The 15,287-nt window shown below is 41.2% G+C and overlaps 1 protein-coding gene across 1 annotated transcript in view; it reads right to left on the minus strand.

The window, feature by feature from the left end:
* Positions 1-1,857: 1,857 nt before the first annotated feature.
* ano10a (anoctamin 10a) overlaps positions 1,858-15,287 on the minus strand; it is a 31,899-nt gene continuing 18,469 nt past the window's right edge. The window contains 2 exon segments of the mRNA XM_044207982.1: positions 1,858-3,615; positions 14,551-14,567. Of these exon segments, the coding sequence (XP_044063917.1) occupies positions 3,546-3,615; positions 14,551-14,567 (87 nt within the window). The 3' untranslated portion in view covers positions 1,858-3,545.

Raw genomic sequence — 15,287 nt, forward strand, 5'->3', positions numbered from 1 at the left:
TGTGTGGTTTTCTGGGTCTTTATTGATTTATTTTTTTCCTCAAGCTGGGCAAGACGAATGATCCTCTAATGCTGGAGTTATTCTCCACGGCTGAAGTGAAGTAAGACATGCATTGACTGATTTTTAGCCATGTTAGCGGTGTGGCTTTATGGATGGCAATGGCAATTTGACAGTCCACCACTTTGTTTGAGACTTCTACATCTAGCTATATCAACTATTGGATGGATCATTATGGTGTTTGGTACAAACATTCCTGTCCCCCTCAGGATGAATTCTAATAACTTTGGTGATCCCTGAAATTTTCGTTTAGCGCCATCATCAGGTCAAAATTTTAATTTGTCCAATACTTTGGTTTATGACCAAAAACCTGCAAAACTAATGACATTCCCAACAGCTGTACAGTACTGCGCACTGTGTATAGTGCAAATGTTAGCATGCTAACATGTTAAACTAAGATGTGACCATGGTAAACATTATACCTGCTAAACATCAGCATGTTAACATTGTCGTTGTGAGCATGTTAGCTTGCATAGTATTTGTCTATCAGATTTTTAAACTCTCAAATAGTGATATAGTTTTTGGTCACAGGTGTTCAATATCATTAGGGCTCCAATCTAAACAAAGAATAAGTCATCAAGGCTGAGATTCTGACCAGACATTCAGTGTACAGTATTAAACCCGCATATCAGTTGCTTCTCCCAGTCTCCCAAATTAACTTTTAAATGGAGCAGACATTTAATAAACATGTAGCTGATTGGACACTTCTAACGTCCCCTGGAAAGACCCGGATACTGGATTTGGGATTGGTGTAGCTCTTATAAATTCGGCAGAATTAAACTGCCTTCAAAATTGAGTAATGACCTTGCACTGTGCAGTAACTGTAATATCTGAGGTCAGGTAAACTGATGTTAGCTTAGTCCATTTTTTCTGCCACTTGGGGGCAGCAAATACAAGCTGCAAACACAACACTGACATATCACCTTATAAAGTTGACATGACTAACATGTTAGCAAAAACTTGCCTAGTTACTCATCCAGCAGACACAGAGCAACATCATTCATTTAGAGTTGTGTTTGTGTCCACCTGATGAATGTAAGTTCAACATTCACTCTCCTTTTAGCTCTGTTTTGGTCTTTTAGCTGCTAAATGCTCCACTATGTTCACCAGCTAGTCGCTAACTTTGTCTGCGGTTTGGTGCTGAGAAGGGAGTGAACTGTGGGTTTTTAGAGCTTTTTCTCTGAAAACTGCTGCAGTCGAAAGCAATGCTGCGACAGTGAACCAAAACAGTAAAGTTGCGGTCCTCAAACAAAACCAAAACAATGAGCTGAAGGATGCTAAAATGCTACATAGAGCTAAGGGGAACTGCAGAGTTGGGAGACAAATTCCTGTGTCTTCACTATAAGCGACTGCTTTCACATTACAAATAGTCATGTGACACATTGGTAATAAAAAAATACTGATTGCTGCAACTTTAAACCACTAATTCAGCTTCGAACAGTCTGCCATGTAGGTCAGAGACTCGAGGCTGTGATCCAGGTCATCGAAGGTGTTGAAAAGCAGTCAGTGGTGATTAACATGCTACATGACACTCTATGCTTGGCACACTCAATCCTCAGCTTCTCCACTCAAGTAACCCAGAAGCCTCCTGACCAGATGGCACGGTCCGAGTTTTTTTTCTATGAACTCGTCTCTTAATTTCCTCACACAAACGCTGTGGAGCTTAAACCAAGAACTAAGAGTGGTTTAATTGACATGTTTCACGCCTCCGGCGCGAAAATCCAATAATACTACAAACATACAGCTGGACACACATTTCATTTCCTTCTTTAGAAATGTATTTAAGCTGCAGAGAGCCTCTAAGGTTTCAATATACTTTATTCTCCACAACAGTTTTAATACATTCGGTAATGTAAATATCAGTGGACTGTGTGTGTAGAGCATATAAAAACAAATATTCAGATAGGCATTGCATTTCAAGGCACCAGGGGTGTTACAGGAGTGCATGGTTTTAACTTCAAGTCATATTCATCTACACTGGAAGTAACAAACTTATATTATTACTAACTGATACTAGTTATAGGATAATACCTGGGTCACGTCACATGCTAAGATAAGACAGCAACAACAACAAAATCAACATTTGTCATGATCTCTTGTCTATGGAAGCAAAAAAAAAAGCCATGTTATTTGACTACCTCACTGTAAGATTTAATCACTACTTAATACTCAGTGTTGATATTTAAATAACACTAAATTTATGGAATTAAACATTTTACTTTGAAAACCATCTATATGAATTTATGTGGTTTGAATTCCCAGAAGGCAATTCCAATTTTTGCTATGTCAAAAACTCGGATTTTCCACTCACTATTTTTCTTGGATCACATGACTAACAGACTGTAACCTGACAGGACAGATGTCTGATCGGTTCCATTCAGGCTTCACTGCCTTTTCTTGTTCAAGTTTGAATTTTTAATCTTGACTTTTGATTTGAGTAAAAATAAATAAATAAATAATCTGAAAATGACCAACACAGTTTGAGCAACTTCAATATAGTTTTTTTTATTTTTACATTGGACAATTGAATTTTCTATCTGAATTTGTGAACAACAACAACAACTTAAAATTCAGTTTTTGAAGTTTCACCACTTCTTTCAAAGAGGGGAACTCAGACAACATAAATGCAGATAGATGATTTTCAACGTAAAATATTTCAGTGCTATACAGTCAGCGATATTTAACACTAAGTATTTAGTAGTAATTAAATTTCACTATTAGGCGTTTGGTTGCTTATAAGATTTAAGCCTTTATGGCCATTATTTGCTTCCATACTTAGAGTGCAGAACTCAAGATGAGAATATGTTGTCACATTACAAGCAGCTTTAATATTGAAAGATAGTCAGCATCAGTTGTTATACTGTCATTTCAGCCAGTAGATTATTAGATGGAGTCTTTGGTGAAGTGTGTTTACCGTGTATACGCCATCACCCTGTAGGGTTATAACTCAGTAATCTTAATTGTAAGTGGACAAGCTTTAAAATTTGCATAATCTCAAACCACATTATTGATTAAACCCAACCCAAAGTGACTTCAGTGGCTGAAGAACAGAACACATATATAACAGGAAAAAAACTTTTATAACAGTCATGGACATAAAATCAGTATTTGCTACAGTATAATACGGCATAATACAGCATTCTTCTGTGATTTGAACACCTGGCTTTTTACCAAATGTATCCCATTTACCCCCCCCTAAATAAGACCTCTTTACAATACACCTTATTTAGAGACCAACACAACACACGTAGAACACAGCTATGCTGCTAAAACAGTGGTCTGCTCTTCAGCTCATGGAAAAATAAAAGGCCAGTTTTTACAGTAAACTCACCTCCTTCAGTAATGTAGTGGGGCTATTGCATTAAAATCAGCCACACAAAGTCCAAACATAACATGTCGTCGTGTCTCAGTACATACATGTGAATGTGTGTCGGTGTAAACAACAGTGGGATCTGTTAAAGCTGTGTGAAGCGGCTGCTGGCGCTCCATCAGTACCTGTAGGCCCTCCTCTCCTCCTCACTGGATGGTCTTACTGAGCCCCGAGGCTTCCAGCATTTTCTGAAACACACACGACAAACAGCAAAAAGATTAATGTGGATTTGTTTCACTACAGAAAGGTGCAGTGTGTGTGTGTGTGTGTGTGTGTGTGTGTGTGTGCGTGTGGTCTAGGTGTAATTTATTTAAAAGGATTTGTGAGGAGTTGGCCTCCATCCTGCTTTGTAAAACTGTGCATTTTATTGGAATAAGAAGCAGAAACCCACCTTCCCACCAACCTTCTGGATGAATGCGATAATGTGCAAGTAGCGCATTGTGTGTGTGGCCTTGTACTATTTACAGGACATCACCCACGGCTTAGATGTTTGTCTCATTGGTCACCTTAAAAGGATTATTCCAGTTTATTACAATTTGAGTCTTATTTTTGTAGTTTTGGCCCTCATTTGTATCATTAATAACACTGCATCACGTTAATTGCTGAGATCACCGCTAAAAAGGAGTCAGACAGGTTGTAAACAAACGCCCAGACTTACTTGGAAGAGAAACCAAAGAAAATATACAAAATTCACTAACAACAATTGCTAATCCAGGAGGAGGCTGGGAAGTGGAGGGAGTTAAAGTTGGATGCAGAGCTCGGCGTTGTTGTATGCAAACTGAATGAGTACCAACTGTTTATATGGACCGGATGGGTGGGTGGATGGATGGATGGATGAATAGATGGATAGATATAGAGAGCGAGAGCGAGAGAGAGGTCGTGGACATACATGATTGGAGAGCATATGGACATGTGACAATAAAAGGACTTCTGTGCCTGCCTGAATTACCGCAGGCTCCATGAACATGAGGACAAGAATCCGAATCATCTAGTCATGCATATAGTTTTGAGATATCCTCCTCTGAGGTTTCTTCTTATAACTCGAAGCAGTGAAAAATGACATACTGTGTATGAAAATCTCAGCAGCAGAAACAATGCCCTGTAACTCTGGAAAATCCACCGTTTTCATTGGAATTCTTTTCCAACTAAGACGGTCAAGGGAACAGAAACTGAGGTTTGATGTTTCTGAGGTACAAATGTTAAGATATATTTGAATTAACACAGGATACTGCAGCAGGTCCGGACAGTCTCTGGCAGACGGAGGCTGTCAGGGACTGAGGACTGGCTCTCTGGACTGGATCATACAGACACATACAGGAATGGCAGGCAGGTTTTGTTTGCAGCGCTCTGCTGACAGCACATAACTCAGCGAGGATCAGGGGTCATCAGGAGCAGGACAGCGGAGCTCAGTGCCATCGATGCGGGCTGGAGTAACACTGTAAGCAAAAACCTGATCCTGAAGCACAGATCGGATCTTTTCACAGCTGTCCAAACACCAGAAGTCTGTCCGCTGGGGTTTATCCACAAGGTTAGACGGGAGTGGAAAGAGCAAGTCTAAGTGTAAAACTAAAGATGTAAGTGTGCAGACAGTTTTTGGTTCCGGCTGGCCACGATGCTTCTGCAACAGATCCTGGTTGCTCTTTAATAAATTACAATCCGCGACTTTGAAGACGCCCCTCTTCCCGAGATGCTGATCTTGGCAGAGTTACTTTTTAATCTATTAATTCCTTCATGCTCCTGGCAAAACGCTATGCAGGCAAATTGGATGTTATTAAAAAGTTTCTGTCCCACAGAGTGATCCACAGGGTGTTTGTGCTGAGGCAGCCGCTCAGCTTCAGAGCTGATTCTTCAGGGGCAGCAGAGGGGTGAAACACAAACGGACTCCCCCCGCGAACATAAAGGGGCAATTAAATCCTTTCAATAACAAGCGGAGGGACGGGATCCTTCCTCCAGAGGAGAATCCAGAGAATGAAAGCGTTTTAATGTCCAGATAGTCAGCGAACAGGATGTCTGCAGCCTGGATTTATACGGATTATATGGACCAGTAACTGATCTAACTGGCCATCTCTAAACTAATGCAGAAGGGTTTGGTATAGTTTTAGTTCCTATTAGTGGTATCACGATAGCTGACAGTGCACACAAGGAGAAACCTACACTTGGACACATTGCTTTCTCCAACATCCACCATCACACAAGCTTCGCACTGGGCGGCTAATATCACTTCATGTTGACAGACACTTTTCATTAATTCGAACGTTTCAGTTGTATTTTACTTCCGAAGCTTTACATCTGTGAATGTCCGTTAAAGGATCTCTTCCTTATGCAGATCGCGGGGCTAAGGACAGAGGCAGGGTGTCGTACGCTGCACAGATTGTAAAGCTCCTTGATGCAAATGAGTGATTTTGGGCTGTATATATAAAACGGACTAGATTTAAAAATCAAATGTAGTAAAAAAACTGAGATTGAAACACTGAACAAGTCAGATATTTTGCGCTATAGCAGTGGTGGCTGACTACAGTGCCAACATAAAGTTCATTTTTTTAAAGAGTGGATTGCCTGGTAAAGTCAATAAACATAGCTGATGTTGTGATTACTGGAAAGCAGTGCCCCCCCCCCGTTGACCCTGCTGTCCTCAGAGGGGCATCTCTGTAGCCAGAGCCACTCTCTGCTCAACATGTCCTGCTAATTGTCCTGATATGTCAGTATTGATCAGAGAGGAGAGGAAGCAGAGCTCTGCACAGCCTCATTTCATCTATCATGCAGACAGACAGACAAAGGGCCTCAGATGAGCAGGTTCATCCTGCACACGTGAGCACGAACACACACACAGCCACACACACACTTAAACATGCACATACTGTATGTAGTTCTGCATACATATAGAAACTCACACATCTACTGCCGGTTTGGGTTTATTTAACCCTCTGGGGTTACAGTGGCTACAAGACAGACAATTAAAGTGATCCTCTGTCAGGCCTTTCTCACTCAGAAATCTGTGCGCACACACACATGTGTCATGTGTGAGTGTAATTACTTGTCACAATCTGTGCAGTGGTCACGGAGCTGTACGAGTCCTGAGGGACACTGTGTTCTTCTCTGTGAAAGTGAATTGTGTGAGTATGAGACACTGCTAAACTGTAATGGCTTGTCCATGTCTGGGCTGTAGGTCTGAAGCGTGTGAGTGTAGTGCCCGTTGCTGCTCTAGCGATCCAGTGTGGAGCCGCTCAGCCTCACCCCTGCCTGACTGCTGACTCTGCATGGCTTCGGAGCTATATGTGTCAGAACGGTGGCTTGTTCCTTTGACACTGCTGCACCACAGGCCTGGCTTTCATCCTCCACTCAGATGATGGCAAAAGCCTCCTTCACCTGACCTTCCAACAATAATGAATTGCACGGCTGCAACTAAAGATCATTATTATTATCATCCATTACTCTGCTGATCATTTTCTCCACTAATCGATTATTTGTTTGGTCTATTAAATGTCTGAAAATAGTAAAAATGCTCATTACAATTTCTGAAAGCCCAAGGTGATGCCATCAAATTACATGTTTTGTCTGACAGTCAGTTCAAAACCAAAAGATATCAGAATCTGAATCAGAAGTACTTTATTGATCCCCGAGGGGAAACTCTTTCGTTACAGCTGCTCGCTGTCACGTCAGTGCACACAGGAATAGACGTACTAATAGAATAGAAATAGAAATAATAATAAAATAAATCCGCAACGAGACAATTATTTCTAGTAAGAAAGAGATGTGCAAGTCAGAATATAATACACTATAATACAGCTGAGATAAATTAAGTACAAAAGTGGATATAAAGTATAAAAGCTAAAATAAGTGTAAAGTACAAAAGTGGATTTACAGGTTGATAAGTATAGTACGGTATAATACAATGTAATAATATAAGGAATAAGTAATAGTGCAGTAATGAGTACTGTCAAGTTAAGACGACGAGACGGAGCAACGGCAACAGGCAGCATGCACGTTGGCGCATGCGCACTACATTCAGTTTATTATCACACGAGGAAACGGCAAGCAGCAATCGTTCACAATTGAGAAGCTGGAACCAGGAAACGTTTAGCATTTTTGCTGAAAAAGTGACTTAAATGATTAATTCAATATCAAAATACTTGCCAATAATTTTTCTGTCCATCAACTAATAAGCTAATTGTTTCAGCTCTATATACTTGCCTTCACCATTACTGAATGAAAATCTTTACAGCCTCACAACAGCAATCCAGAACCAGACCTAGAAGCACTCTTGTTAAGGGTAACATGTAGCCATTGTCACCGGTTCTGCTGTTGTTCCAACTGCTCTCTGCCCGCTTTGAGCTCAGGAGGAGATACTAAATGCAAGTTCCAGGTTCTTTCAGGGGTTGCCGGTGGCGCTGTCGACTGTGATTGGTCAACAAGGATGACTACAATAAGCACAATACTGACCACCATTTTACTACAGCATCTGCATCAACAGGACAACCAATAGTTTAAAAAAGAACAACCATGGAGACACTTTTTGGACAAACATATATGTGTAAGTTCAGGCCCTCATTAATATTTGGTGAGAGGAGGCCACTGAGCTGGAGTCAGTGGTTAGAAGCCAACAGGTGTACCATAAGATTTCTCAGCGTCTGGCAGAGGTGGGGATACAAACACACAGCCAAATAGTGCAGGGGGGAAAACTAGCCATTGACTGGCCCCAGCAGGGCCCTGGATTCTCCATCGGCATATAAATGTGTGTCTTATGTTCATGCAAATGTGAAAGAAAATCCACAACTATATCAGTGCCTCTTCTCACATTCTGTCCCACAGGACAGGGCTGACTAAGGCTATTAAATGTAGTACCCTTGCTAACTGTTTACATATTGTTTCTTTGATATATATTTCTGTTCACAAACATACAGTCTTGAAATATGGGCTGATTACATTGTCGCTGGTGTTTAATAACTTTTGCACGTATGGAGAAATGTATAGTTTGGTAAGCGGCTGAAATGTCCTTTGTTTTGAGTAGCCCTCGAACCTCACGTCCTTTTTCTGCTGTGTGTATTGGGTGGCCAGGTGTCAATTTTTTTTTTTTTTTAAATCAGCCAATCAGTGCCAGTCAGAGATTAGTTTCGTAACCTACCGGGTTCTTAGAGGTGGGACTAAATAGAGCAAAACAACAAAAACAAAAAACAAAACCAGACGGAGGAGAAACGGACGGAGAGCGAGAAAAGCGGGTGAAAATAGAGAGACGAGCTGTTCCAAGTTCAGTACCCGGTTAAATAACTGTTGTCATTAAAGTTCAAATCCGGGAGTTTAGTATCAGTGTGTAACCCTGGTAAAACGGGAGAGGAGCGTGTTTTGAAGCTGTGTTTTAGCGAGTAATTCTGCTACTCTAGCGAAACCGCCATAGCCACGTGTGGACTGTTGCTAACTAGCTACCGCCCTCGCTGGGAAGAGAGACTGAGTGCGTGCCGGAAACCCATTTTTGCCCCGAGTTTCGGAGTGAGAATGGACACTTGAGGAATGTAATGATATGGACCTTTATAGTTAAAGGATAGGAAGTTCATTAGTGTTTGTGAATTTTTGGCTAGCGTGCTTCGTGATGCTGCTGCAGTAGAGGTGCTCAGGACTTGTAGCTGCATCAGAGGGACTTGCTTCTGCACGCGGACAGAGCCTCAGGACGGGGTTTCTTCATCGCACAGCTCACCGCTGGACAGACGGTTTGAAAAGACTGTTGCTAACAGCTTTCAGAGTACACAAGGAACAGTGAGTACAGACAATATTGTCCTTGAGGATTACAAATGCGCTCCAGCAAGCGCGCCAATGGTACCATGAACTGAATTATAAAATCCCGGGTATTTTCTTTGCTTTATTTTCTTTGGGTCAACAGAACATTTTAGAGGTGTGAATCACCTGGTTTCTGCAATAAATATTATACTGTTATTGCCTTCAATTCTTGTGGTGTGATATTTATTCATGTTTAACAGAAATGTGACTCATGTGCATGTTTGATAATAATCTGATTCCTGTGGTAAAATAAGGGTTAAAGCTGGCTATGTATGAATGCATGGGAGTTTTAAGCTCACAATAACAGTACAGTGATATAATAAGCTAACCAGGCCTCCCTGCATCCAAGTCAGAGTCATATGCCCAATTGTTAGTTACTGTAGACACATCCTAATTTTACACTGTAGTATACCCTCACCAATTCACCGCCCATGCAAAGGGATTAGCAGATGTAAAGGTGTATGCCATGATAATCCTGTAACAAAATTAGAATTGAGTGGGTGGGCTACATAAATATTTAGGCATCACTTGGGGCAGTAACCTCTGCTTCACCTACCACTTGTAAACACAAACTAAAAGACTCGTAGTAATCAGTGACGTAATTTATTTTATTTGTTTTATTTATATAGCGCCAAATCATAGCAGATTTTATCTCAGGGCACTTTTCATATACAGCAGATCTAGACCGTACGCTTTAAAACCAGAACCAATTTCTTAACATTTTCATTCACTCAGCTACTAAGATATTCAACCCTCTGACCCTCAGTTTTTGCAGCCTTCACTGTCACTTTACACACCTTTTCCCTGCTGGCAAAGATCACTGGAGATCACTTCAGCAACAGCTTTGTTCCCTCTGCAGTAACATAAACAATCCTCCCTCCTATAGTGCTAATGTCTGTGTCTGCACAGTTTATGTAAACATTTGGTGGTATGGACATGTAGGTATGTGTACAATGTGTTATGTTTTCATAAAGTACTACTGTCATCGTTTGGTATGTGTTTACTAGGACGACATCAAATGGAAAGCTCTCAGCTGTATCTACTGTTTCTCTGTCTAATGAAGTCAGGGTTAAGGTATGAAATGATCTTGTGCTGTGCCTGTTCATTCTGCTGTGATTGATTTGCTCAGATGGCAGCGCAGAGGAAGGTGACTTGTAGCTGGAGAAACGCAGCCAAGAAAGTCACTTCAAGCGTCTGATCAGGTGTCTCCTGTGGGAAGTTTCCCTCACCACTTTATCCTACTGTGACTGCTTGTGTCTGCATGTCGGTGCACAGAGTCAATGAGCACATTTTATTCAGCTACATTAATATTCTATAAAACGACCAGGGGGAAAGGGCAGTTTGTTGCATTTTAATACAACACCCCTGTCTAATTTTCAGATGTAATTAAGAGATAATGATAACTCACAGCATCATTAAATCCGACAACACTCTTGTAGTTTCAGGTTAATTGATACCTCATGCATGTTAAACAGCTCTCCTGACTACATCCACTAGGCCTATCTGTTTGTCTGTCACCCTACTGCACTTCAGTCATTGTCCAGCCGTCCGTTTAGTTTTACCCCCTTATCCTCTGAGGCTGGAGCCGATCCCAGCTGACATTGGGCGAGAGGTGGGGTACATCCTGGTCAGTCACAGGGCTGACACATAGACAGACAGTCTTTGGACTGTGGAGAAAATCCACATAGACACGAGGAGAACACGTAAACTCCACACAGAAAGGCCCCAGCTGGCCAGGCAGGTTCAAACCCAGGTTGCTGTGAGGTGACAGTGCTAACCACTGTGCCACCCACTTCAGTCATTGTATTTCTGATAAACTGATGCACATTCATGCTTTAATTTCCATTCATGTGCAGATTAGTCTTGATCTATAGTGCCTTATAGTCCACAAATACCCACACCAACAACGTGTTGGTCCATCTCTCAATACTTTCTGACTTCCTGTCTGTGGCTCTCAGCTCCAAGCCCAACTGAAGACATAAATCTTTAAACACAGCTCGCAAATAAATGCTTTCACTTTTCAGTAATTTCCTAAAACAGCTGGGCACTGCAATTTTTAACAAACGTTACTCAGACAGGAGAAAGTGCATTTGTTGGGGGACTATTTTCAGCAGCAGATTAATACACATTTGGCACTCTAGTGAGTATTTGGGGCAGCAGGAAAGTGTGTGGGATTAAGTCAAAAATAAACTACAGTGTTATGTATTCATGGTAATGAAGGAACATGTCACCCAGTGCGACAGTGTGGCTCATTGGTGTGATTGCAATAGTTTTTGGACAACAATGGAGCTCTATGGCACAGAGGAATAATTCAATTCAGTTTTATTTATATAGCGCCAATTCATAACAAAGTTATCTCATTGCAGTTTTCCTATAGAGCAGGTCTAGACTGTACTCTTTATTTTATTATTTACAGAGACCCAACAAATCCCACCATGAACAAGCACTTGGTGACAGTGGCAAGGAAAAACTAACAACACTTGTTAGTAGGATCCCTTCATTGTTGGTTTGGGTCTTTTAACGGGATTTGTTGACAGTAACAAACACAGAATATTGCCAGCCTTATTCTTTAAGGCTGAACTGCAGCAAATTTTGACAAACATCAAAGACCTACGTAAGTTTTGAATGCACCCATTGTTCTTAAAAATGCAACTTTTTTATTTTATTTTTTATAACCTTTTTATTTTATTAGAAAGCAGCCACCTTTTGTTGTCAACACAGACAAATAAGACCATAATTTCAGCTTTCACATTGATCTACATTTGTCACATTACTTGTGCCGGGGTGGCACACTATATTTGGTTCAGCTGTTTGCTGAAATGTCAGTGGTTACAAATGGTTGAGGAGAACGTAATAAATGAGTAGTAGTGGTGTTAGGGGACCTGAAACAAGTAGAAAATACCATCAACTACTGAACTGTATAAGTTTCTGTACTGAAATATGCCCATAACCAATAATCATAAAATCTAAAGAAAGAACATCTCAGTAAATTGGTAGCCATGATGATTATATGGTAAACAGAAGATAGTTTTTTCACTTTAAGTTTGTTTAAGTTGTATATTTTAGTTTAATACATTTTGGTATCATATTTAAACTTCAAATTCATTATTATTAAGGATTAGGGGTGGGGTATGCGACTCTAATCCAATAGACGTCTTTTCGTCAAATTCAGCAAATATCTCCTCACGGTCCGCTAGCTGTCCGTTGTCTGTGTGCGCTGAAAAAAAAATCTGGTGTTTGTACACAGCCCTGGCTCCGTAAATGGGAAACAGACAAAGTGGCTCGGACCGAGCCACACAACACATTCCAGCAACGATTTGTGCGTCAGGTAACGTTAAACGACTTGCCCACGGACATTCAGCTTCCTTTCTAGTTTGCCAAGATATGCTGCTGTTGTGATGTTAGCTACAGCAGCAGGAGAGTTGTGAGCATCGCTGTCTGGAGCTGCTGTGCTGCTCTGGGAAACCGCCTCGTTCTCTCTGGCTGTTAGCTTTGCAGCAACAACTGTAGCGACAGTTTGCTAACCCACAACCTAGCTAACGTTAGTTACATTACTTGTGTCGCCGTTCGCTCTGTGTCATGGTATTGGATTTCTCCAGAATTGCATTCCCCACCTCAAACAAGTGTTTTTTCCTTGTGGATTAAGGCAGACTATCTGTACATGACTAGTGCTACAGGTCTGGACCACTCATAAGTTTGGTTTGTACCTAACAGAAAATTCGAAATATAACAAAATTGATCAATGCCACAAATTCTCTAAAATCACTTGTAGGTGCCACTAATTGAATCTGGTTGAATGAGTAATTCTTGCATGAGGTCCAACGCATGTTGATGAAAGTTAAGGATCTGTAAGCTCAGTTTATCACTCCTCCTGTGTTAATGTTTTAAATCATATGCAGTGTGCACTTGTGTCATAATACAGTAATGTCCTGCATTATGTGTACACTTTTTATGGCTAAACTAGTCTGAACAGTAAATTACATATTCAAAACAGCCCAAATACAAAACTGCCAAATGTTTCTGCAACAACTGTTATTTCTGCTTCTTCTAACCAAGCAGCAACCTCAAACCATCTGAGGCTGGTTGCACCAACAGGGCTTACGCCTGGGCTTAAGCTAAGTCAGTCATAACTTGGCGTTCTAAGCCCGACCTCATAGTTACGCCAGTTGCACCTCCTAGGCTTAAGCTTAAGTCATGGGCTGAACGGGGGAGGTGCTGACGCATTGATCAGGATGCACAAAGCAGAGCTGACCTTCACTGTTTTTCTTTTAAATCAGCACCTTATGTTAATTCTAAATATGAAAGAGACAGAGATAAAGAAAGAGGCACCCTGAAAGAGTCTGCACCGTAATAGCAGCGTGCACTGTCTTCCACATGTGTCACCCCCCCCGGCACCACCATCAGCCGGTGCAGGAGGAAGATGTGGTCCCTGCAGTGCATGAGGATGACAACTACTCTGTACACACACTGTTAACGAGTTATAAGTTCAGACAGGCTGTTTTAACTTTGCTTATTGTCGTAGAACTATTTCCAATGTAACTTATTGCTTCAGTTAAAAATAATCCCCGGCTAAAACAAATATAAAGAATGGACATCAATGTTCTTAAATAAGTATTTTATTGTTTACAGGTTGCTCCGCTGCAGGGCACGTGGGCATTTGCATGGACGCACGCGCATTGCTAAGACCGGGCGTAGTTAAGACTAGGCTTAAGTCTGGTTGGTGCAACCGACTTAAAGTCTAAAGACTGGTCTTAACAAAGACCGACTTAGCAGTTAGGACCAGGCCTAGTAAAGACCAGTTGGTGCAACCGGCCCCTGAACTATATGTCTTTCTACTTCAGTCAATATATTGTAATGCTTTGCCTTAAGTAGCGGTCTAACTACCTTCATTTAGCTCTAACTCAATCTGAATGCTTTTCTGTCTGCCTGTGTTTCTGAGACTCAAACAGACGGTCATCCACTGCAAACAGGGAGGATCGACAAGGTAGAAAAAAGGAAAACATTAAGCCCCAGGGTATATATTTAATCTTGAGTAAATTATACAGTAGGTCAGGTGTGATGAGGTTAAGTATTACGCCATGCTGACTGTTGAATCACTCATACCTGGCTTTAATCGTGGTTGTGACTGGGGAAAATGTGATCTTGCTAAATATCACAACTTTTAAACAGAACTCAGCATGTTAGATCACACATTTAAAAAACAAACCACTGGAGTTAGAATATTAGATGAGGAGTCAACAATATACATTACTAATATTATTCAAATCCTTTTGTGAAAACACAAAACCCTTTAATTATGTCACTCCAGTCTACAAACCAGCACCATCCAAACTCACATAGCCAGAGCTACTCACCCTCCATGGAGCTGTCTCTGCAGAACCAAGAGACCACAGAACAACACCCATCAAACCAAGCATCACTGGCTGATATAACAGAAAACAAAAGAATATACCAGTCCACGGCAAGTATTTCATCATGCTTCAGTGGTAAAGACTGCAGAAATCACTGGATTTCCGTGTGTATTCTGTATTAGAAGGACGGGATTACGTAAACAGTTCTTGGGGATGGGGAAACTGTAAAGAGTCAAACCTGTAACATGACATACTGAGCAGCAGCAGAAGTCTGACAAGAAAACCACGAGAGAAACGATGAACCAAAGGCCAAACAGCTCATCAGAGAAGCACTCAGCCCGTCAGTGCACATCAAACAAATGGCTACGGTGCCGAGCAAGCTAATGCGTTACTGTGGAGCCATAGCAATACTATTAACATAACACACACCATTTGTCTTCAGCAAAGTGGTCGGGGAAAGGCATCAAGAGCCTGTTCTTAATGCTAAATGGGAAGCTATGGACCAGCATGTTGTAATGGACATATACATGAGATCTCCACTCTGTCTACATTGTGTGGGGAGGCTGATAGGGAGTTATTACAGCCTCAACAAGGCCACAGAATGTGTGTGTCCTAATGTATGTGCGAGTAAATCACCATATGATAAATACCTGACAGAATGGTAAAATCTTATTAACAACATACACCAGGGCTGGACAATATATTCTGTTAGTATTCCCAGGAGGATGCAATGTAATAAC

Source organism: Siniperca chuatsi, linkage group LG9 (assembly GCF_020085105.1).
Source record: "Siniperca chuatsi isolate FFG_IHB_CAS linkage group LG9, ASM2008510v1, whole genome shotgun sequence".
In the NCBI taxonomy this organism is placed as follows: Eukaryota; Metazoa; Chordata; class Actinopteri; order Centrarchiformes; family Sinipercidae; genus Siniperca; species Siniperca chuatsi.